The 25666-nt window shown below is 38.6% G+C and overlaps 1 protein-coding gene across 3 annotated transcripts in view; it reads right to left on the reverse strand.

Moving 5' to 3' along the window:
• Window positions 1-25666, reverse strand: part of CNTN6 (contactin 6) — a 232854-nt gene that overhangs the window by 85608 nt on the left and 121580 nt on the right. For 2 of the 3 annotated variants that reach the window (XM_032794620.2, XM_075073115.1), the window contains exons 5-7: window positions 20225-20320; window positions 3655-3858; window positions 1243-1345 (exon numbers count right to left, since the gene is read on the reverse strand). In XM_032794620.2, coding sequence (XP_032650511.1) covers window positions 1243-1345; window positions 3655-3858; window positions 20225-20320 — 403 coding nt within the window. Of the gene's footprint in view, window positions 1-1242; window positions 1346-3654; window positions 3859-20224; window positions 20321-25666 lie in introns of those variants that run through there. The other variant, XM_032794622.2, reaches the window with a different exon arrangement.

The raw sequence follows: 25666 nt of genomic DNA on the forward strand, positions 1-25666 counted from the left end.
TCAGACACAGGAGGAGTTGACCCAGACTGTGGGGAAGATCACTGAGGTGAGCAAATCTGCCAAGAAGCGTAGGACCCACCAAGGTAGAGGAGGAACTTTGTCACAATGTTTTTATTCCCCCAAATGTATTTGTCATAGCAGATACAGTCAATTCAATGCAATTTAATAAATACTGTTCTTAGAAAGACCCAAGTTGTAGCTAAAAGGACCAATAATCCCTCAGAAGAATTGTACATTCAGCAATATTTGAAGTACTATAAGAAGGGGACATAACACCTTTCCCATCTCTAAGCAGTTCCAGTTTATCTGTAATTATCCTTTACAAATGTCAGTTAATTGTCTTTAATATTCAAAACAGGAACATGCTTTTTATTTGAAAATGCCTATTAATCATGCAATAAGATACCTTAGAAACTGGCCAGATCCTCAGTGGCTGTAAATCAGGATAGCTCCATTGATGATACATTGAATTACACCAGCTGAGGATCTGGCTCACTCTATTGCTGATTGAGTGTCTTACTGCACAATATGTTGTGAAGTATGAGGTAGAAAGTCAAGCTACTTCAACTACTCCTTTGGACAAGCACAATAGTTTCCTATAAATACTATGCCTAGAGGATATGGCCCAGTCCTGATGGGTGCTGAGTACCTGTAACTCTGATGGACTATAATGTGAAGTTTGCTCCTTAGCACCTCTCAAGAGATAATCAGCACCTCTCAACAGTAATTATAAAGGGAACGGCAAAGGTCGGTGACTCTATTTTGGAAGGTTCCTTAGCATGTGTTCAGGTTCAATCCACATGGGTTCATCTCAAGTTTTGTTCTGAGATGTGAGTTTAAACACAAAATTTGGTTTCACATAGTATTTGACATGATCTTGATACAAAACTGCAAATCAACCCAAGATTGTTCTGAACTAAGGCTTGCGTTTTCTTCCAAGGTTTAGACAGCTTGGTGAACCTTTCAGTGAATGCAGTTTCAGTTCTGAGTTTGTAACAAACCGGCCACTATGTCAGCTTCAGATTTTTGTTTGTTTGCTGACTTGCATCATTGTGAATATTTAACACAGAAACAATAATAAACCAGAATAAAGGTTGTTTTTTTTAAATGACCTATCTAGTTATTTTTGACATTTGAATGACAACCAATCAAAAAATGACCCAGCATTCTAAAGATATTCACAACTCACTGTGAATATCGCTGTTGAATAGCAAACATTAAAACAAAAACAAAACTCCTTACTTTCCAAGGGCAAAGCATTCCAGTTTAACAGATGAACCCTTCGCTGCATATGTTGTTTCTGGAAAATGTACTTCAATCTTTGGTTCATACTCTCCCATCACACCTGTTGAACATCAAAACAGCTAGCACTCCAGTTGTGTGTCAGATCCGTCTAGTACAACAGGATTTCGGTGTAAAAGAAAGGATGTGGTTATTTCTAAAATTAGAGCCTCATCCTGTTCCCATGGGAATCAATCAGCATTTTAAAAACAATTTCAGAGGGAGTAGGATTGGGTTTCTGAGTGAATTTTACCTCTATGCAAGCAGCCACTACGAGGCCCAGGAATTATTTGAGTCTATGTGGATCTTAAGTAGTGTATAGGTTTTGCACTGGGTAAATTTCACTTGTGGGTCAAGTTATTTGAAAAAACCTCAGCACCCAGAAGCTCCCATTCAGAACAATGACTACTAATACACACAGTGTTAATCACAATGCTGTCAAATATCAAAAGCGAGATGGTTAATGTTCAGTATGAGATGTGGGTAAAGATGAAAACAATAAAAGCAGCTGGGTACTGAGCACTTTTGAAAATCTGACTATTTCATTTAGATACCTAAACAGGACCTGAAGGTTTGGGGAAATCTGGTACCAATTTTCTGTACTGAGCACTTTGGAAAATCTGACTCAGGGTTTAGCATCTGCAATGCTTACTGTGAATAGGATCAGTTTGGGAGTGTTTAGCTGTGCAGTGATTGTAGGCTTATATTTTTAGTCAATATGCTTAAAGCTGAACTTTCTAACTATACAGGGATAGGGTATGCTGCACCAGGGCCGCCTAGAGGATTCAGGGGGCCTGGGGTCTTTGGCAGTGGCGGGCCCTCGTTTTGGCAGTAATTCAGTGGTGGGGGGTCCTTCCGCTCTGAGACTTGCAGCCAAAGTGCCCCGAAGACCCACAGTGGGGGCCTCTCGCCACCGAATTACCGCTGCAGACCCGGCACTTTGGAGGCAGGTCCTGCTTCGGCAGTAATTCGGCGGTGAGGGGTTCTTCTGCCCCAGAGCGGAAGGACCCCCTGCCGCCGAAGACCCAGAGTGGAAGAAGCTCCGTGGGTCCCGGCCCTGCGAGAGTTTTCCAGGCCCCCCAGAGCGAGTGAAGGACCCCGCTCCAGGGGCCCTGAAAAACTCTCGTGGGGACGCCTGCGGGGCCTGGGGCAAATTGCCCCACTTGTCCCCGCCTTCTGGGTGGCCCTCTACTGCACTGGGATTAACCAATCTGTTCAGATATTTCCATCTATCCAATGTCTTCACCCATATCCCATATTGGATATAAACCAATGTGTTTTTTTTTTTATGTTTAACAAGAATTTCATTAACATTATATGTGTTGTTCTTCACTGTCGCACAGTGCTTCAGAGATTACTAGCCTGGGGTCTGATCCAAACCCCATTGATGTTAATGGAAATACTCCCATGAATTTCAGTAGGCTCTAGATCAGTTCCCTACTCTCCCTAATGTAAAGAAACAGGGAAGACGATAAGGAGCAGAAGAGATATGGAAAAAATATGGATGGAAAAAGGAGGGTAGGATAAAGAGAGGGTGTTGGTAGAAAGGGACAAAGAAGAATGAGAGCAAAACATCGACTGTTTGTACCTATGTTTTATATAAAATAACTAACTTATGAGCTATGAAGCTATACATTTGTTTCGGAGCTCTGGTATTTACACAGACAACACAAAAAATTATCTTCTGAATTAAAATGCCATCAGAACTTCATGGCAGAAGTATTGCCCTATATGCATGTTTGCCTTTTATTTATTCTAGGAACATAACCTTCTGCTGTATTTCATTAGTTTATCAGAGTACTTTGAAAGCAGTATGAGAGATTACAATTTAGGTAAACAATCTCATCAAAAAACTTTGCTAACAGATTTACCAGCTATATATTCCCCATTGTGAGCATTTATTTAGAGAGCTGTCTAAAAGGTGTTTGGTTTTTCCCTCACTCCAATGACTTACCGAGTTTTGAGCTACCTCTGGATTTTATATTTGAGCAATAACTTGAGTTTACGTTTAGAAAGCTTTGTCAAATTCAAATCAAAACATAAGCTTGCCTCGGAAGAATGAAATTAGAATGGGGGAACTGACATTCTTTTGCTTTCTTTCAGTTGCATTGTTTTGTCTTGTTGTAGATGTGTTTATTAATTAACCTCAAACTGAACCTCTTTCTTCATTTTACCAACTAAGGTTAGATCCAAAGTCCACTAAAGGTAAAAAAGAATCTTTGGATCAGGACCCAAATAAGAAGTATGAATCTGCATGTTTGTCTACAGGGATTTGTTATTGCCTCAGAATGAATAGCTAACATCGAAGTCAAATACATGATTTTAATAAGTTTTTTGTATTTGTTTCCAGATAGTCACATTAAAAGAACTTACCATCACTACGGAGGATGAGTGGAGTGGGTGGGCCCCGAACACTTTGTTCTGATTTAGCATTAGTTACAACACAGGTGTAATTGCCCACGTCAGATAGCTCTACTTTGGCAATGTATAGATTTCCTGTCTCTTGGGAGACAAATCGACGGCTGTCCTCCTGAACATACAAGGGGTTATCATTGAAGATCCAAGCATAGGAAAGGTCTGGAAAACATCAAATATTCATCACGCATCCTTTCCAATGTACTCTATTCCATGTTCGAGTCTAACCCGAATGTAACCAGTTTCAAATATCCAGTCATCCTTACAGGAGAAATTTGGGATGAACTCAGACAAAATAAGCATTTGTTTGCCCTAAAACATAAATCAAACCTTTTCAGAAATTCACTAACTTTTGGATAACTTTTGTGCACCATTCACTTTCATTTTCTAATGCCAATCTATTTCTTGGCTTCAACAAGAAGAAGAAACAAAAGTGCTGAAATGCCATGAAAAAGCTGTTTTAGTAAGTAATTTCCATTTATAATACTGTCCTAAATATCTGGCAGTTCTATTGCTCTTTGCATGGCGTTTTGGCTCCCACATATCCTTATTTATTCTGGAAGCTTAGTGTGTTTATATGTGTGTCGAAAAAGCTTGTTTCTCTCCCTTCCATCCATCTAGATATTTGTAGGCTATTTGAATCCCATCTCTTCATTGAAACATTTGCAAGCTATTTCTAGGTATTTGTGGCCCCATTACCACCATGTCTGAAAGCTTTTCAGATATTTGAGAAAACAACAATAACAATCCTGCTTTCAGTTTCTTTCCACTCCATAGGAAAAATGATTTGATATTAGCTTAAGTTTTTGTAGGATGGCTTATTTATATTTGAGAGTGTAAGTTGGTGTGAGTTTTGTTTTCTAGTTCGGAAGGTAGTTAGTTCCATGGCACTTCCCATCTGCTCTAGGAGAGAGTTTCATAGATGCAGATCTTGTAAAATTTGCATATCTTCCACACAGTTTTATTCTTGACAGTTCTATTCTACTGGTGGTTTGTATATGTTGCGGGAGATCACAATTATGGAGGGAGAGGTGATTTCTCAAGTAGTTATGGTGAATCTCATCACAAGGACAGACCATGAACTTCTCTCCCTACTGTTGCTGACATATGGATTTAAGAAAAATACCTGGTGCTGCTGATGGGTTCAGCTGTTAGCTGTGCTAACAACTGTTGCACAGACTGGTGTTCTGGTAATTTTGGCTGGTGTTAGGTTTTAGAACAGGGATAACACTCAAAATGATGATCACTGTGTTGGGCAACTTAAAGTTCAGAACTCTCCTACCAATGAGAAAGGAGAAGAAGAAGAAGCCTGCAGCTCTCCCTGGCATCCATGAAAGGAAGAGGAACCTAGTTTTATCAACTTCTCCTTTGTCCTCTCCAGGGAAACAGGTGGGGAAATAAATAGGGAGAGGTATCACACTAACACCCAGTATTGTATAACTACTGCTTGTTTGTGTAGTGCTGCTCTTTACTGATGGACTCGAACAAAACCTAATAAGTGCATTTATGTCACTTTCTCGGGGGGAGCTCATATAAGAGATTGGCCTTTATACTATTGCATCTAAAAACTCTTTCCTTTGGGTCAGTAACAGAAAATCATGAGTTTAGCTATAATGATCACAGGTACACTGAGAGTTAACTGACTTTATTTAGCAGATTACTGAATACCCAAACGGAGGAGCATACTGAATAGTGACCATCAAGTTCCATGTTCATCCCAATATTCTATTGGCCCCTTCTCTTCTGTCTTAAGCAACATGAAAAAAAAAAAAGGGTGAAGGGAGGAAATGAGAGCCTCATATGGACATACTTGAGTTGTTTGTTTTTTCTATAATTTATTTTAAGAATAGGAGGATGTGCATGCCTTTTGCTGCCATCTACCTCTTGAGCTCTTGTAGCTCTTACCCCTACATGACTGACTTCTAGGTCTCACTTCACTGTGGTCCCCATGCAGCACTGAATTCCTTGCCTCCCTCTCTTCTAACCCTTTTCTTTCATTCCCTTTCCTCTTGTTTCTTCTCTGTTTCTAAGTTTTCTGTCTGCCTCTAGCACAGCTGCTCCTTTCTGCTGCCCGGAGTTTGATAGCTGCTGACTGCAGAGTTCTTTCTATCAAGTTCCAAAAGTGTTAGGAATAGTACTGAAATTCTATTTTTAATAAAGCACAGTAAATTAGAAGTTTCAAATCCAAAGCTTAGCTCATGAATAATACATTTAAGAAAAGCTAACCACATTCTGCCAACAGCTTCATTTTTACATATCTCCTCCCATCATCAAACCCCTTTTTTAAAACATAATTTATGTTTTTCAGTATGGCATCAGTACGGTGTGATAAGTCTGTAAACTTCAGTAGTTTGTTGGAGCTTTACATTCTCACCCTACAACATTATGAGAGTGTAATTAGAAATGACACATCTCTGGGGATCGACCAAGGACACTTTCCCTAAGTAGCTAAAGCCTGTTTTATTACTAGACATTACACTTCACTGTTTGGATATACAATAAACCTAGAATAGGTGGCAATTCATAAAATAATGTCATACTTGAAAAAGATGTATAGGGACAGAGTTTCAGAAGTGTGCATGGCGAGCTGGTGCATGGGCTTACTGTAATGCAAACTCTTGTTTGAACTCACATGAAAAGCTGGGCAAAATTTCTTAGCCAAAACCTTTTGTGGTGAAAAATGCAGCTTTTGCAACATCAAAATTTTTGAAAATTCAAGTGGTTTTTTCATATTCGTTGTGTTAAAAATAATCCAAAAAGACAAAGAGCTTTCTTGAAATGTAATGTTTATTTGTTTTTTTTGTTCAAAATGACTTTTTGTTTTGACATTGTCTTTATGGCAAAAATTAAAAATGCCCAAATAAAAGTCGAAATTGAAATGGAATTGCCAGTGACTCAAAAAAAAAAAAAAAAAAAGGCAATTAATAGGTCTGCTCACCTGTAGGTATCTGTCTGTGAAAATTAGAACTTGTATACATAAACAGTTAAATATCTGGCTCATAAGACTTTAATTTTGTTCTAAATGAATTAAACAGTCAATGCCCCAAGTGAAAAGAGCCAAATTTTAAGTAGATATGTGAAAAGATGTTTATTGCAAGCAGTCAGCTGAGACCATGATTTCATCACATTTCACAAATGTAGTGTGCATCCACTGGCGGAAGGGTGAGAAGGACCAATAACACCTTCCAACATCTTTCTACTATTCTGTTCATATCCCCTTCACTTCAGCTGCAGAACTTAAGCATTTTAACTTTTGTTCTCCCCCCACTTCAACTTTTTTTTATACAGTTGCACCTTTGAGAGTCAGCCCTAGTTTGCACTGGATTTATAGACCACTCCACATCTCAAGATAAACCTAGGGTACTCTAGAAAGTGTGTGTAGGTAGTTCAGCAGATTCAGCGCTTATCTCTTCTGGTGCAATACTATACCAATGCCCCAGTGTGGTGCCAAAGACTATCGTGTTGCACTGAGTATTGTGAAAAGAATGAGGAGTACTTGTGGCACCTTAGAGACTAACAAATTTATTTGAGCATAAGCTTTCATGGGCTAAAACCCACTTCATCGGATGCATGCAGTGGAAAATACAGTAGGAAGATATATATACACAGAAAACATGAAAAAATGGGTGTTGCCATACTAACTATAACAAGAGTAATCAATTAAAGTGGGCTATTATCAGCAGGAGAAAAAAAAATTTGGAGTGGTAATCGGGATGGCCCATTTCCAACAGTTGACAAGAAGGTGTGAGTAACAGTAGGAGAAAAATAGCATAGGGAAATAGTTTTCACTTTGTATAATGACCCATCCACTCCCAGTCTTTATTCAAGCCTAATTTAATAATGTCCAGTTTGCAAATTAATTCCAATTCTGCAGTTTCTCGCTGGAGTCTGTTTTTGAAGTTTCTTTGGTGGAGTATTGCGACTTTGAGGTCTGTAATTGAGTGACACTGTTCTCTCTAATAAAATACAAAACCAAGGCCTGTTCAGAGGTTATAAGCCATTCCATAGAATATAATAGAGAATTATGTTCCTGCTATAGAAATCAATAGTGTGCTATTAAAACAAACAAACAAACAAACAAATGATAAAAAGGATCTTACTCCCTACTAAATGCAATGTCATTTAAGAAACATCCTACAGAATCCTATTAAATGTCTATCAAATCCTATTGGCTTTATGCCATATAGAGCTTTTCCATAAGTCTGATCTCAGAGCCTAATGAATCAGCAAAGAAGGGTCAGCTTTTTCTCTCTGCTTCTCAGTAGTCTCCAGTCAGCCTCAGCTACCACACACTTTGCTAGGCATCTCCCCACATCTCTATCACATTATTTTATTTGGGCTTATCAATGTCGACAGGAGTTTTTTCCATTAACTTATTTGGGAGCAAGTGCAAGCCCTTCTCCTTCATATCTGAATCTATATTTCTCCCAGTAGAAAGAGTATTAGAGCTCCCAGTCTTCTAACTGGAGGTTTACCACAAGCCCCTCCCTCCCTTCTTCCTCACAGGTCATACTTGCCTAGTGGCCAGTTCAACTCCCACTGAGGTCAAAGGAAGCCTTAATTTTAACTGAGTTCAATGGGATCAAATTCCTGGAGAGCAAGATACCAAATTTTAGAATTCTCCTATATGGCATAACACTAGATTGCCAGGCTTCTTTTATAATGCAACAGTACATGTTCTGGGCTATTATCTCTGTAAAAGTTAAGATATAACTACTTAGACAATGTACATGCCTGTCACTACATTTTGGGTAAAACAGATTCAAGGTAGAGTCATTAAACCAGTGTATCATTGAAAGGAAGGTGTGCAGAGACCATGTCTGTCACTTATAGACATAGACTCTTGTAGGGTTTCCTTCATTTTTATTACTAGCAGTAACTGAGCAAAGAGTCTGGTAAGAATACTATTGGACAAGTAGCTAGGAGTGGTGTGAAGATCCAGTAAAAGAACAGAGAAAGTAGTTGACAGTATATCTCCTGGCTACTGATGCCTACTGAAATTAAAATGCTTGGAAGTTGCAAGTATACAGGCTGATTCACTGAAGGTCAAATAAAGGCACACTTATCTTTTTTTTTATTATTTATTTTTTTCTTCATTTATCTACAGGATCTCTGTGAAAAATGCAGTTACATGAATCACCTCTTGCTATCAACATTCTTGAGACAGTCTCAGAAGAATTACTGAATTCTGGAGACTGTTGTGTAGGACTACAATGTTGCTGGTCAGCATACACATTTTACCCATCAGCAGTGATGAGAATTTTGGGGTGGTTTTTTTTTCTGTTCAGAGAACACTACCTTTGAGACTTTCCCTTTGGGGTAACTACTTCTATATGTAAAAGCAGCAGAGAATCCTGTGGCATGTTATAGACTAACAGATGTTTTGGATCATGAGCTTTCGTGGGTGAATCTGACAAAGTGGGTATTCACCCACGAAAGCTCATGCTCCAAAACGTCTGTTAGTCTATAAGGTGCCACAGGATTCTCTGCTGCTTTTACAGATCCAGACTAGCACGGCTACCCCTCTGATACTTCTATATGAAATTAAAAATAAAACAAAATTTCCAAAGTTAAGGAGTAGAGGATTTTCCATACTTGATCTCAATTTACTCAATTGTTCTCTTCAACAGTAAACAATGTCTCACGCTTTAGAAATATGAATACATTTAGCAAAATATGCAGTCTCTCACACGGTGGGCAGGGTGGGTCACGGGAATTGTAGCCCTTTTAGAATTGCTTTCAGGTGATAAGCTTATTCACTGAAATATGTGATTTATTTCAAGAAATATTATAAGTAGTCATAAAATTACCTAGTCTTTTCTAGATGTGGAGCTTGCACTTGCTCCATAAAAGATTAGATAGATAGATCCACATCTAACCCACAATGGATTAAAAACTAGGCAAAGTTACATCATTCATTCATACTTTAATAAAATATCTTTAGAAAGACCTTGTGCAGTTCTGAAAAGAAAAACACCCTCCAGAATATGCTTTAAATATTGAAAACAAGGAAGAATCATGTTATTACAGATGACATTCTTTCCATTTTGGCCTTAATCCTAGTATAGCTGATTACACTGAAGTTAATGGGGCTATGCATAGGCTCCATCGGATAATCAGTGTGTAATATATTGCTGGATGGGACTAAATAGGAGCGAATCCTGCTCAGTGGCACATCACACATGTGTCAGGCAAGCAGAACCTTGGTCCCAACCGCATTTATGGGGTTTTCTGCAAACTTTTGAAGCAAAATCATCTACAATACCAGCTGGATTCATTCCCAGGATACTGTAGGAACAGAGTGTGATTTACCCTCAGGTCATAAAAAAAGTATTCTGCTACCTTACGGCAATTTTACACCTCGAGAGTATCCCCTGGCTATATGTGCCTGCAAATTATGATTGAAAATCAAATTCAGAGAAGTGTGAAACTTTTAGGATTTGCTTAGCAAAAAATCCACAACAAAACAGGAATATATTAATGTCATTTTCTCCTCACATTTATAATGAACACTGAGGTGTCAGCCTCTCAGACAAGCTTGCAAAGTGTAATTGTTCCAGTTTGATTAAAATATTTTGAGTATATTCAACCACTACATAATAAGCACTGAATGACAACTCCTATAAGCAGTTACTGCTGGTTGGTCTTTGCCCAAAACAATGTGCTTGGGCACCAAATACTAGAAAATGATTCCAGCCTTTCAGTGGCAGTGGTCCGGATCCTGCAATTGACTTTGTGTGAGCAGATCCTTTCAACTTCACAGGACTCCAGTCACTTCAAAGGGGATTCATGTCAGTGCAGGGGTCCCATCATAGGGAAAAAAAACCCTAAGCCCATATCCACAAAGGGATTTAGGCACTGAGATGCTGAGCATCACAACAGCTAACTTTTTGATGCTTAGAAAATCATTGGCATCCACAAAGCCTGAGCTAGGTGGCCTGGATCACTATAAAATGTATGGGGAGAGATAAGTGCCTAAGAATGGAATCTTCAAAAGCCATCATGTTAGATGGCTCCCTGCTTAAGCAAGCCAATAGTAGTTGCTGATGAAAAGGGTATGTCGTAAACCCTGCCTCATTCTGGGATTTAGAGACCTATCACTCCTTGGGATCCACAACTGAGAACCTTTGCCAAGAATCAGGTGCCAGAAGCATCTTTGCAAGAAACACAAATGATTGTGGTGCCCTCTCCCTTATAGCACAGTGATTAGAGCACTCATTTTGGAGGTGAGTTGGGTTCTATTCAGCAGGAGAAAGAATTCAAATAGGGGATATGCTACCTTGTAGAAATGTGCCTGACCCACCAGGCTGTGGGATATTCTGATGGAGAACTATCTCCTGTTGTAGCTTTCTACTTTGGATTAAATATTTAAATAGTCATAGGGCCAGCTTTTAAAGAGAGTGTCTGAGAATGACTCTCTAGCCTGGCGGTTAGGGCACTCATCTAAGAGGTGGGAGACCCAGGATTTAATCACCCTACTCAAGTGGTTTCTAAGCCTTTTTGTGGATGTCAGCCCTGGTATCCAAATACACATGGAGCAAAGTCTGCCTGCACTAGTGTTCTAAAATGAAAAACACATAAGTGTTTAACTCTATGCCCATGAGTAGTCCCACTGAAATCATAGTAGGAAAACTAAATGTGTACTTACATACAGGGGATTAGATTCCAATCCTGCAAACAGTTATGCATATGCCTAACTGTAAGCATATGAGTAGTTCCTCTGTGATCTATAGGACTACTCAGATGCTTAAAGTTAAACTCTTGTGTAATAGTTTGAAGGAGCAGGGTCTCAGGTTTCACATACTGGTAAAGGAGTGTGACAATGGATCTTTGGTTCCAGTTAAGCAACAAAAGAATCCAACTTCCTTAATGATCAGCTCCAACAAACTAATATCGCTGTTGTTTGCTTCATTCATTTGATTAAGTAACAGCTTTTTTATTTACTTCTCTTACATATTATCCATACATGAATACACCTTCTTAAAAGAGAAAAAGCCAGTGGCTGTATGCATGGTTCCCACTGAATTCAGTGGAAGTTTTTAAGTCACAACTTCTTTTTTAACCTGTATGTAACTGGAGGGGAGAGGGAGAGGGACAACATCCTCAGACTTGCTATTTTCTTTTTTCTTTTATTCTACTTTTTAAAATTGCACAGAATTACCAGTTAGTAACTGATGTGGCTGACACTTCTCCCAGACACTGTGGCAGAGAGAGATTTAAAACACCTCCCATGACAATCAGACCTCCTGAACCTTGTTAACCAGTGCAGGTAGTTTAGCAGCTGCACTTTGCAGAATGTTGATGAGCATAATTGGTAATAAGTTGCTGATTCTATTTGGGGTGTGAGGCTGGGTATATAAATCCACATATAAGCAGAAGCAGAAAGAAGCAAGATGGTTTGGATACTGTGGTAGAAGAGTTATTTATGAGCTGTGTTATTGATTTTAAACCTAGATGAAATCAGCTGTGCATTATTTTGCTTGCTTTGAAGTTGACTGAAAAAAGCCTTTCCTTATAATTTCTTCTTTTACTAGGGCTACCAAAAAGCCTTGAAGAGTCAGGATATTCTTGATTGTAACATTCATTTTGCTCTAAAACTTATTGTCTTTATCTATTAATGTGAGTAAAGGGACAGATTAAGGCTGAAAATTTCAGGCCTGGCTAGTGACTGACAGTTTTAATGTGCACAATTTGAGATACCTTAAGGCTATTATTGAAAAATTTGGCCAAATTATTTAAACTCCATCAAGATGTTCAGGGTCTCTTGCTTTCTTGCTGGAGATCTTTATCTCCTTTCTACATGACAATCTTCCTACCCAATATATAATTGACCTCTTTTTTTGAGATGGTGTCAATTTCTCCTTGTACTGCTGAGAAAATGGAAGATAACCATTATATCTTGGGTTGGGGGATGAATAATCTTAGAGACATAACTGACAATTTTATTTTACTTCATACATGATAGTATTTACACTTTGGGGAAATCAGTTTATTTTAAAATTGTGCTTTCAATAATGTTTAAAGTGCATTAAAAGAAGAGCACCATTGTGGCTATCTATGTACTACAAATTCAGAATTGGCAATGAACTAGCGTCCATTGCTCTATTCTTTTTCTCTTAGCAAATGTGGGTCTAGTGGTAAGGCTAGTTTCAAAACATTTATAAAACAGAAGGACAGAACCTCAGCTGCTGCAAACCTTCACAGCTCTAGCAGTGGGGTGGGATGAGAGGCCCAAGCGGAGCTTTTGTTCCCCACCCCCACTTCACTACTGCTGTCAGAGGTGGGAAGAATAGTTTCTTCTCTCAGGGGATGGATTCATCCCTAGGAGTCTGATTATTTTTTTCCCTCCATTATTTAACGTTTTTATTTTTGGGTCTGATGAACATGAAGACCTAAGATCCCAACTGGAACCTTATCCTCTATTCCCCTCCTCTGGCTTTTGCATTCCAATCTTCTAGCAGTGGGGTGGGGCAGATGGGAAAGAATTTCTGCTCTCAGGATTATCTGTACTTAAAATAGTATAGAAAGATCTTTAGTATTCACTATCAGCATTTCCTATGTGTATATTTAGTTTCAGTTCTTCTACACTGTCTTGGGCTTGAAAGTTCCCATATTATTTTGTACGTTGTCTCACATTGAACAAGACTGTGAATTCCTCAAGGCAGTCTTTTCTCTGTAATGTGTAGAACACTAGGGGTGCATATTACATTTGGTTGCCTTTAATTAAAATATAACTAATATGGTGGGTCCATATTTTATACTTTGCATGGGAAAATCCCATTGGCATCAATGGAATGTCATGCATAGAGCTTGCACACTCTATAGTATGCATCTTAGAGTTCGACAGTACAGAGTAGAGAACATAACTGTTCCTTATCTCGATCATCTACAAATAATGTGAGGAATAAGATTACAGTTTGATTTCAAAGCCTCTTGATAGCATAATACTATTCAAACAGTCTGTTAAGTGGTGCTAATTTTTATTACAAGGGTCCTTCACAGCTACATGATTTGTTTGTTCATTTCACAATATTAAACAAAATTATTAGCTGAAATCTAATGATGAATTTGTTTGAGTGAACTAGCCATATCAGGAATGAGAGTTGTGGCAAAGTTACAGAGATTTAGCGTAAAACTCAGATGTTATTCACTGTAATATTTGTGGGAACAATGTTAGGCCTAAAAAGGATCATCAGTGGCAAATTTAGGCAATCTTGGGGCAGGGACCCTTGTTGTGTGTTTTACAGTGCCTAGCACAATGGGGTCCTGGTGCATGACTAGGGCTTCTAGATACTACTGTAATCCAAATATATAATAACAACCTCATCATTAGTTCTGAGACTAATCTTAGATTGCAATAAATGGACAAAACATTTAGTAAATGTAGTAGTTACTACTCTGTAGTAAATGCAGAGAGTACAGCCTGCAGAAATTAAAGATCTGTTTAAAGAAACAAAGACAAATTTAATTTGACCTCTCTATCTCTCTTCTCTGTAGTGAACATTACAAGAATGTCTATCACGTAATGATCCTCCTCCTCCTTCTAATCCAGATTACCCTTTTTGCATAAAACAAGGAAATTCAACACATTTGCAACTTCTCTCTGGCACAGTGTACTGTTGAAGAAAGTAAACAGCAAACTATTTGATAGCTAACTAGTTTCCTTCCAATTTCTTTTTAAGAGCCAAATTTAGCCTGCCTTACTCACACAGAACTTCCATTGAATTCACTGGGAACCATGCATACAGCCACTAGGCCTTTCTCTTTTAAGTGTTCAATGTCAGGGAAGAGATCTTCAATCAAAATGCTTTTTCCACAGTAATAGAAATGTTTCACTGTCTTAGCACCCTAGAATAGAATATAGTTTATACTGTACCTCACACCTTATTCCTCATCTCCATGGCATATAATTTTGGAACAGATACAGTGTCAATGCCTCACAGGAGAGGAACTCAGTTTCTATTCTCTGGAGGCTTGTTATGCCAAATAACGCTTTTTGTTTTCATGCCCTTTCGTCAGCAGCTCACATTTCCAACCAATAAAACACTATGGAAGGGGGTTGTTCATGACTATCCTTCTGTCAGTTCAATTGATCTAGGATCAACTCACCTTTAACTATTTGTTTCCATCATGAACATCTTCCCTGGCTTTATGTCAGTACAATGTTTTCACTTTAAGTCTAAAGGAGCCTGCTAGTCTGAGAATGGTTAATTGTCCTATCTGTCCCATTGATCCATCTCAGGGACTCCCTTTGGAGCTTTCTCTGCCTGTAAGGACTGGGTTTCAGTTAATCTCCCAGATTATATACCTCTTTCATAGTGCTGTAAACATTACATGAACTGACATTTCATCTCGCCATAAGATTTTCTGGGTTTAAACTGATTTGATGGACTTCTTTTCACCTCTGATATACTGCTTTCCCTTTACAGATCACTATTTATCGTCTCCTCTTGAGAATTTGTTTTATAACTCTGTTTCTTTAATAAGAATTGAGAAAATATTGCTAAGAGAGAGAAGTCAGTGCTAGCATGCAGTAAACTATTTTAAGCTCCCATGTATGTGTGGCCACCTCCTCTGAAAGATAGAAAAAATGAATGACCGAAGAGTAGCTGCTGCTTTCAGTTTGAAAAACTGATTTGGCCATTGTGCTATTTTTAATTCTTCAGGTTACTGTTATTGTTCACCAACCAAGAGAGGCCACCATTACAAACACCAGTGGCTCAGGAGCACCTAAGGCTCACAAGAAGCAGTAGTAGGGGCAGCAGAAGCATCAAGAAACCTCATTGCGGAGAAACTAAATGAATTCTTTGCTTCAGTCTTCACGGCTGAGGATATTAGGGAGATTCCCAAACCTGAGCTGTCCTTTGTAGGTGACAAATCTGAGGAATTGTCATTGATTGAAGTGTCATTAGAGGTGGTTTTGGAATTAATTGATAAATTTAACAGTAACAAGTCACTGGGATCAGATGGCATTCACCCAAGAGTTCTGAAAGAACTCAAATGTGAAATTGTGCAACTATTAACTATGGTTTGTAACCTGTCCTTTAAATCAGCTTCTGTACCCAGTGACTGGAAGATAGCTAACGCAACACCAATATTTAAAAAGGGCTCTAGAGATGATCCCAGCAATTACAGACCGGTAAATCTAATGTCAGTACCAGGCAAATTAGTTGAAACAATAGTAAAGAATAAAATTGTTAGACACATAGAAGAACATAAATTTTAGGGCAAAAGTCAACATGGTTCTGTAAAGGGAAATCACGTCTTACTAATCTATTAGAGTTCTTTGAAGGGGTCAACAAACATGTGGACAAGGGGATCCTGTGGACATAGTGTACTTAGATTTCCAGAAAGCATTTGAAAAGGTCCCTCAACAAGGCTCTTGTGTAAATTAAGTTGTCATGGGATAAGAGGGAAGATCCTTTCACGGATTGAGAAATGGTTAAAGACAGGGAACAAAGAGTAGGACTAAATGGTAAATTTTGGAATGGAGAGGTTCTCCAAAGGTCAGTCCTAGGACCAATCCTATTCAACTTATTCATAAATGATCTGGAGACAGAGGTAAACAGTGAGGTGGCAAAGTTGCAGACGACACTAAACTGCTCAAGATAGTTAAGATCAAAGCAGACTATGAAAGAACTTTAAAAAGATCTCACAAACTAAGTGATAAGGCAACAAAATGCAAATGAAATTTAATGTGGATAAATGTAAAGTAATGCACACTGAAAAATAACCCCAACTGTACATACAATATGATGGGAGCTAATTTAGCTACAACTAATCAAGAAAGAGATCTTGGAATCATCGTGGATAGTTCTCTGAAGACATCCACACAGTGTGTAGTGGCAGTCAAAAAATCCAAAGAGGATGTTAGGAATCATTTAAAAAGTGATAGAGAAAAGACGGAGAATATCTTATTGCCCTGTCAAGGTTCTTCCCACTCTGAACTTTAGGGTACAGATGTGGACCTGCATGGACACTTCTAAGCTAATTACCAGCTTAGATCTGGTATCGCTGCCACCACCCTCAAGCACTACCTTTTTCCCTGGGTAGTCTGGAGGGACTTCACCAGTTCCCTGGTGAACACAGATCCAAACCCCTTGGATCTTAAAACAAGGAGAAATTAACCATCCCCGCTCCTTTCTCCACCAACTCCTGGTGGATCCAGATCCACCCCCTTGGATCTAAAACAAGGAAAAAATCAATCAAGTATTTAAAAAGAAGTCTTTTAATTAAAGAAAAGAAAAGTAAAAAAAACCCTCTGGGAGAGATAGCATACCAGCTACTCTCACAGACAACAAATCCAAAACACAGAGGATGTTCCCCTGGGCAAAAACTTTAATACACACAAGAATACCCAAATTTGATAATTCCCTTAATGGTACCAAGACAAGTTACAAGAAAAATAAACATAAATCTATTTATCTCTTTCTAAAACTTACTACTCTGATAAGAGGCTGGTTCTTTGATCTTTTTCACTCTGCTGAAACTGAAACTCTCAAACAAAGGAAAACTTCCTCCTTCCTTTTGAAACATCTGTTCGCCCATTGGTTCTTCTGGTCAGGTGTCAGCTAGGCTAGGTGAACTTCTTCACCCTTTACAGGTAAAAGAGGCATTAACCCTTAACTATCTGTTTATGACATGCTCTTATATAAATCCATGGTACGCCCCATTTTGAATGCTGCGTACAGATGTAATGTCCTCATCTCAAAAAAGATATACTGGCATTAGAAAAGATCAGAGAAGGGCAACTAAAATGATTAGGGGTTTGGAACAGGTCCCATATGAGGAGAGATTAAAGAGGCTAGGACTTTTCAGCTTGGAAAAGAGGAGACTAAGGGGGAATATGACAGAGCTATATAAAATCATGAGTGGTGTGGAGAAAGTGGATAAGGAAAAGTTTAAACTTGTTCCCATAATATAAGAACTAGGGGCCACCAAATGAAATTAATGGGCAGCAGGTTTAAAACAAATAAAAGGAAGTTCTTCTTCACACAGCGCACAGTCAACCTGTGGAACTCCTTGCCTGAGGAGTTTTTGAAGGCTAGGACTATAACAAGGTTTGAAAGAGAACTAGATAAATTCATGGAGGTTAAATTCATTAATGGCTATTAGCCAGGATGGGTAAGGAATGGTGTCCCTACCCATTGTTTATCAGAGGGTGGAGATGAATGGCAGAAGAGATCACTTGATAATTACCTGTTAGGTTCACTCCCTCTTGGACACCTGGCGTTGGCTGCTGTTGGTAGACAGGATACTGGGCTGAATGGATCTTTGATCTGACCCAGTATGGCCATTCTTATGTTCTTATGTTCTCAAGCAATTCCCCAGAAGACTCCTCAACCATTCTTTATGATGTTTAGTCTAAGTTTTACTGTGTGTTATGTATCGTACACAAATAGTCACAGAATAACACACACATACAGGTAAGCTGGATTTTGTCTCAGTAGAGAATCAGAGATGTTTCAGAGAATAAAGTGAGTTTCCATGTCAGAATGTATATATAAATTATGAAATCAAAATAATGGGGACCACAAGGACAAATGGAGGGCCTCTGATACCACCCCAAGTGATTTTAATATATAATGGAGTTCTTACTGCAGAATACTATTCAGTTGCTACACATAGAAAATGGAGGAATTGACAGGGGATGAAGTGAGGTAGTGTTGCCTGTGAATTCACTTCATAGAGTGATACAAAATATTTTCAACTTTCCTAGTTTCCCCATCTCTTTTACCCTCTGAAATAATTCTAGCATTACAAGGCAGGCATGGGGAGAGGAGAAATACAAACTCTAGCATTACTGAATAGAAACTATATAGGAGTGTGCAGTACATCACTCTCACGTACTTAAACCAAAATATCAGTGCAACAATATCCTAATTTCTTGCGCCTTAGTAGGCCGTCCAGTAGACCCTTCTCCTGATTTCCCCTATTCCCCAGCTATGGTTGTCTTTTTGGGGAGTATCACTGGTGACCAAGCATCCCTAGCTAGTGGCTTTAGTAAACCTCATAGCTGCTCCTCGTCCAGCATATCTTCTTGCTTCCTCTCACACAAGCTTGAGGAAACAAGAGAAAATAGCTTCTGTTGATCCTTTCAAGCATACAGAATAGAGCTCAGCCAATCAAGAAGCTTGAAGAAATGTCGTGTGACTTCATTCATGTGTTGATACCCAAACGACCCGGCTTGAAACGCTAAACACTTAACAGAAAACACTGCCATGCCTAACTTCCTAAATACTCACTGACATGAAGCATTTTGCACAGAAGCTCTTCAGTCTCACAAAGTGTGTTTAGTTTCTCAACAAATGTTTCACATGGCTCTCAAGCTGTCTTAGTGCATGTGGTCAAAATTAGTGATATGGAGTAGTATATCCATTCATTTTATCCCTATTTTTAGAATTTCCACTTTCTTTCTATTGATGAAGAGGAGTTGAATACTGATGAGAGAATATTTGTTCTAACCCAAACAATCATTACCAGGTAATGAATAACCAATCTGCATGTACTTAGTTCTTTAGCGCAGGGATCATATTTACATCCTGTGTATACAGTGGCTAGTACAATGGAGCCTTGATTCTGCATGGGGTTGCAATATGAATAATAATAATAAAGAAAAATTGGGCTCTTTTATGACCTTATAAAAAAGAACTATCATCTATCTGAATTTCTTTGATCTTTGAAATTGGACTGACAATCTCATGAAACAGGGCTTCCATTAATTTTTGCTCTTGGTGGATCTGGAAATACAATGAAATCTTTATAACATACTCTGTACATTTTAGGCAAATACCTTTCTTAAAATGCTACTACAGAATATTCTGAAGTATACTGTGTACATTTCTACTCCACTGTTATTGGAAGATCTTACTCTCTGTTAAGAAAACAATTTTTATCACTCTTTTGATTAACACACTGCATTGTATTGATAACAATTTTCCAGATGTTTTTGGAACTTGTACTTCAGGCTGAAATTCGAAATGTAGAGGAACATGAAAATGAAAAATAATAGGGGTAAAAGTTGTCCATATTTTTCTGAAACTCTAAAAGGTTTGAGTCTGTTTAAGTCTGAGGTTTGATATCCAAGTGAAGATTTTCAGTGGCGCTTAGTTAATACAGGAGGGTTTACACAGTTCTAGTGCTTGCCCAAGTATAAATTTAGGCCACAATCCTACAAACACTTATGCACTTGCTTAACTATATTGCCACAAGTAGTCCAATTTAGGGGTCTTAAAGCTGAAAATCCATACATTGTAAGAAACCCATTTAAGAGCACAGCTTTAGTGGTTTGAATCTGAAGAATACTTACTCATATCTGCTGATTTTATAGTAAGATAGTAAATATACTTGCCATGTCATTCTCTTTTTAGGAATGCAATGCTCTGAAACAAAAATGACCAATTTGTTCAGTCCATCTCACAGTATTCTACTGTCCATCACCTTGTGAGTTGTTGGTTACCTTTTGCTGCACATGACAGTATCTGTATAAATCAACATCAACTGCACAGTTCAGAACATCATATAATACCTCCATGGTGTGGTGGAGGACCACAAAGCAAAACCACTCCTTGTCCTTCTCTGACTGAGACAGTGCTTCTTGTTTTGGTTTCAAAATTTCCAAGATCTTGAACAAAAGAAAAAACAAAAACAAATATTAATGGCCAGATTTATTTCAATGCAAATTATGGGTCCAACTTTGCAATCCTTACTCTGACAAAAATCTAATTGAAATTAAACAAGCCAGAACTTTTATTGTAATATTATAATAAAACTTCTATCTGCATACATGTTCATATACCCTAATCTCATGCCCTGTTTCTGAGATTGTCCAGTAGCAGCTGCTTCAGGTGGAGGTGCTAAAATCCTTGAGGTGCATGATTATAGAAAAACCTGTTGATAGGGAAGTTACTTCCCATCATTTTGTAATACGTTATATTCCCCTTTGCAAGCTCATTCAACATTATTTGATGACACTCTACCACCACTTTTGGATACTGAACACAAAAAAGAAGCTTGTCTTGGCCTTTTTTTTTTTTTTGTATGTTTCAAATTTACAAGTCCTTCATATCAATAGAGAAAAAGACTATTTTTTTCTAATAATGAATGTTTTATTCATGTAATTATTAGGTGGACAATACCTTTACCATTTACTTTAGTACATAGAGGAGAATCTGTACTTAAATGCTTATGCAGGCAGACTTTTTTAAAGGAATCTGATCAGTATAGTTCTGATCCAAACCCCACTGCAGTCAGGGCTAATCTCTCTGTTAATATCAATGGGCTTTGTATTTGGACCTATAAGAGCAAATGAAGAGCTTTACAGGAGACAAATAAATGGACGCTAGGAGATTCATTATGGTAGAATAACCAACCCGTAAGTGTAATATCTATGGCTAATTGTTAGTTTCTTTTAACTGAAGCTATGAATATACATCAAGAGAAGAATCTACCCTTCTGTTTCATTGCTTATTAAAAAGGTACAGATAATAAGTTTCTCAGTGCGGTTCCCTGTTAATAATGTGACTCTAACGACAAAAGATAACATAGCAGATGTATTTTCCAAAAATCTCCACCAAAGCCAACGGTTTTCTTTGTATTCCAAAAGCTCTCATTTAAAATGCTGAGATTCATTACTTCTATGTCAGAGTGCCTTATGGCAGCGGGCTGTATCAAATGCTATTCTTTTTCATTCAAACTGTGTTTTAATAAAATATAACAGGATATATCATCTCCTTCCTAGAGCTGTCTATCCCATATAATTTCACATATTGTTTGCTTTATTCATCCTACCACAAGGGTTTTATGTTCACACTCTGAAAAGTACATTTCGATCCTGTTAGATGGAAATGTAGTCCTGTAGATAGTGTCATGCAAATCAAACTTATAACCTACAAGAAATCAGGTAAATAATAGCTGTCTTCACTTTTTTCCCTTATGAGCTAATTTTTTAAAAAAAAATATTTTATTTAGAGCTGCACAGGGAGGTAGATGTGTCAGAGGACTTTGTTAATGGGGCTGTTAAATGTCAGGGTTAATTCAGGTCATTTGTATCAACTGTTTCCCACTGTGAGAAATAATCAGATTTTTTTGTGGCTAAATTAGTTCAGATTTGACCCAGGCTGTCTGCTCCTGCAGTCACCTTTGTTTTGAATTTTTGCCAATGTCACTTGCTGATATGCTGGTGGTGATAGGGAAGTTTTCTGTTATGACCTCCAAATTGAATCCAAGTCCTTCTTGGCTAGTGAAGGCCATCAGAAAGTTGCTGTCGATATTGTTGGAAATTATTTCCATGAGCTGTTTCTGGTAGGGGGATATACAATTTTCTTTGAAAGAGATGATTATAAGAGCCTTCCCAGACAATGACAGTCTCTTAAAAATATCTTCTTTTTTTTACCATTCTTTTGCTGAGAAGGATAATCAAGGAGGTTCTGGTGGAAATGGTCAATAATCTATTGAAGTTCTCAGGTTTTACCATAACCACTTTGGCTTTAAGCAGTGCTATAACATGGAGACGATGCTGATTGTAGTGGTCAGCAGGCGAAGAAGATCACATGTCTTTTGTATTTGTTAGCTGCTTGGGTTAGCACTAACCCTGTGAAGTTCTTTGACATGTTTGTGGACCTTAAAATGAGGAAGTGGAGTCATACTTGAATGGCTCTGTTCTTTTCTTTTTGAGACGACGTAGAAGGTAATAGTGATCAATTGATCAACTTCCCTTTGGGCTCTCACATTGGTGATTCCACAGGATTGTGTGTAGGGGTTCATTACATAGCTAGCTAGAATTCATGAACTGTCAGTTCATATGTCAGTCTCTTCAATCCCACCTGCTATCAAGCATCTTGCCTAACATCTAATTATGAGGTTAAGGATGAGACCAAACTGGTGCAGATAAGAATGTGGTAATACCTAGTGGGCAACCAGAAGAAATAAAGGAGTCTATATATGTGCTTACTATTTATTACACAAGTTTGCAACTTGAGGCTCTTCCAGAGTTCCTCCTAAGGAACGTATTGTATTTGTATTTTGCAGTTTGTACTCACTGTATTTGTATTTTGCAGTCTGTACTCACTGTTGGCTGATTTGGGTGGGTGGAGACTCAAAGTGCTGTTTTTTATCTAGAAAGTTCTGTTTGAGATTTTGCTTTCTCAGAGAATACTTTTTCTTCATGTGGTTCAACAGCAGTCTGATCAGCTGAGGTGTTAAAGTTTACAGTCCCTTAGCTTAAATGAGAGGAGGGGAGTAACAAGGGTTCCAAATGATTATGGGTCCTGAATTCTGGAAATGACACAAAGGAGGCTCAGGATTAAAGGGGTCAAGGACAGTGAAATCATATTTCATCCCTACAGAAGGTCCTTCCTATCCAAGATGGAGGCACATTGGTAGATGTCAGTGTGTTGGCAAGGCTTAGATGAGACTGGTCCCATTGCTTGTGTCACACCTAGTCAATAGGGTGGTCAATCCTGCACCAAACTAACTTTTTCAAAGTGGTACAAATAGAGTGACAATTTTGTTCAGACTCAGTTTCAATATTGTATTTGTTCACAATTTCCACAAACAGCCACTATTCTCCCTATATTTTCAACAACTGGGTAACTTCCTGAGCCAGTAGGCAGAGAATTTAATAAACAGTAATAAAAACCAAAAACAACAAAAAATCCAGTCTCATCTACTCAAAACAATAGTAGTCACTATCTGGACAGGCTCAGACCTTGCTTATCAATACCTGAATTTGCCCCCCTTTAGATGAACCTTACACAACTGACTTTACTTTTTTTCCTTCTCTCTCTCTGCTTGTATATTGGTCTCCTGTGCAGATATTGTTTATTCAGAGGTGGATGAATTGAATTAGGCAGCTGCAACACCTCATGAGCACTTTCTACACTCTGTTATGGTGACAATTGAAGGTATCTGTCAATGCATTGGAAAAACATTTTTAAGATATATGATGTCCCTTTAATTGCCTGCCTGCTAGTTTTCTGGGTTGGAGTCTAAGTTTTCTATGGGAAAAAAAGACAAAAAGGAAAGGAGCATATAGTACATTGTATTCACTACCATAAACAGAAAGGAAACCAAGAGTGGCATGATTCTGTATGCCTTACTCAAACTTAACAGATACGTATTGTTTTATTTATTTGGTGTGATATCTAAACATCCAGTCTTTTAAACCTTTAATAAACATGTATACTTACTTGTTCTGAAAAGTTAGTACAATATAAATGAAGGAAGTAATGATAGAGTCATTTGATTATGCCTGTTCCCTTTTCTCCAAGGTGTCAACAATTTGCTACAGATCCTTATCAATTCACTACCCATTTCTTGGAAAGGGACATTAGTAGGTGCATAGCACCCACTTACACCTGGTCCCAAAGTCAGGCAATGGCATGAAAGAACACAAGTGCATAGGCCTTAGCAGTGACTTGGTTGATATAGGGATAAGTGCCTCACAGAGTACTGTGTGCTTATCAGAACGTAGCAAAAATCAAGTCGCATAAAGTCTTTCCTGACACTGCTGTGAAGATATCGGCAATGCCATGTGAAGGCTGCTGTGAAAAACTAGTGTTTAGAATGTGTGTAAATACCTCTAGTAGGTGCTTTTGTGAGGATTGGATAGAACCTCATGAGAACACTGCCGCAAACTTCAAATATCACCATAACATCTGGAGATTGTTCAGGTCTGAATATCCCAAATTTCAGAGTTTAGGGTTTAGGAGAAAAGACCCAGTTACATTGTGTGTGTGTGGGGGGAAATGCTCTTGTCTTCAATAAAAGAAGGATCAGAAACCCTCACAAAGTTTCAAACCTGCACGAAATTTTCAAAAGAGAACCCTGGGAGCTTAACTCTGCTAGACAGTCAAAAACATGGACCGAACAGAGACACTGGATTTATGGCTTATTAGAACAATCGGTAATCCACAAATCCCCCTTTTTGTCCTATGGCTGCAGAAGTATTAGTGGGCCACTCTACCTTGAATAGTGTATGTGCTAACTACTTATGTTAAACAATCTATTCCACCTCCCAGGACACTGGAAGTTCCTTTTCCAGGCCTGAAGAAAAGCTGTGTGTGTCTTGAGAATTTGTTTCTCTCACCAACAGAAGTTGGTCCAATAAAAGATATTATCTCACCTGCCTTGTCTCGCTAATATTATGGAACCAACACAGCTACAACTACACTACATACAAAGTTTCAAATTGTCAGATTACCTAAGGGATGAAATAAACCAAACCTTTTGAGGTTTGTGCATTAGTAATAAAAACCAGCAGAAATTCCTCTCCTGAGCACATTCTTTCCCCCTCTTTTGCTACAAAGAAGACAAGGCTTTATTTTTTTCATAAAACAGAATAAAATAAAACAAAATACCCTCAAAAAAGTACATAGTTTAGTCAATGGCTTCCAATCCCTTTCCAGAACTGTAAATTGTAGATTCACATTTTTGCTAAGAACAAGATTCTGATGGCAAAAGAAGCTTTGTGAGGGGGGAAAAAAGAGCAATACTGTGAAGAATGTTTTCACAAAGATGCAAAATTAACCAAATGTACCCTACTGTTCTTAGATCTCTGCCAGAAATATTACACATCACTCTGGACATAGGCCCACGGGGAAAAAATGGTTGGTGTTGAGCACCCACCAGCAGCCTTCCTATCAGCTTGCCCCCCCAGCACCTCCCACTCGCTGGCAGAACCCATGGATCATGACCTCCCCCTCCCTCCTCATGTCTCCCGCCCACTGCAATCAGCTGTTTTGCAGCATTCAGGAGGCTCTCTGTGGGGACGGGAGAAGAGCAAGGGTAGAACTGGGCATGAAGAAGTGGGGTGAGGGTGGAGCAAAGGCAGGAAGAGGCAGGGTGTGGGTCAAGCAGGGCGAGAAGAGGGAGGGTGTGGGTGTGGTCTCGGGGGAAGGGATGGGGCAGGGCCAGTGGTCAAACACCCCTCCCCCCCGGCACTTTGAAAAGTCAGTGCCTGTGACTCTGG

Source organism: Chelonoidis abingdonii, chromosome 17 (assembly GCF_003597395.2).
Source record: "Chelonoidis abingdonii isolate Lonesome George chromosome 17, CheloAbing_2.0, whole genome shotgun sequence".
NCBI lineage: Eukaryota > Metazoa > Chordata > Testudines > Testudinidae > Chelonoidis > Chelonoidis abingdonii.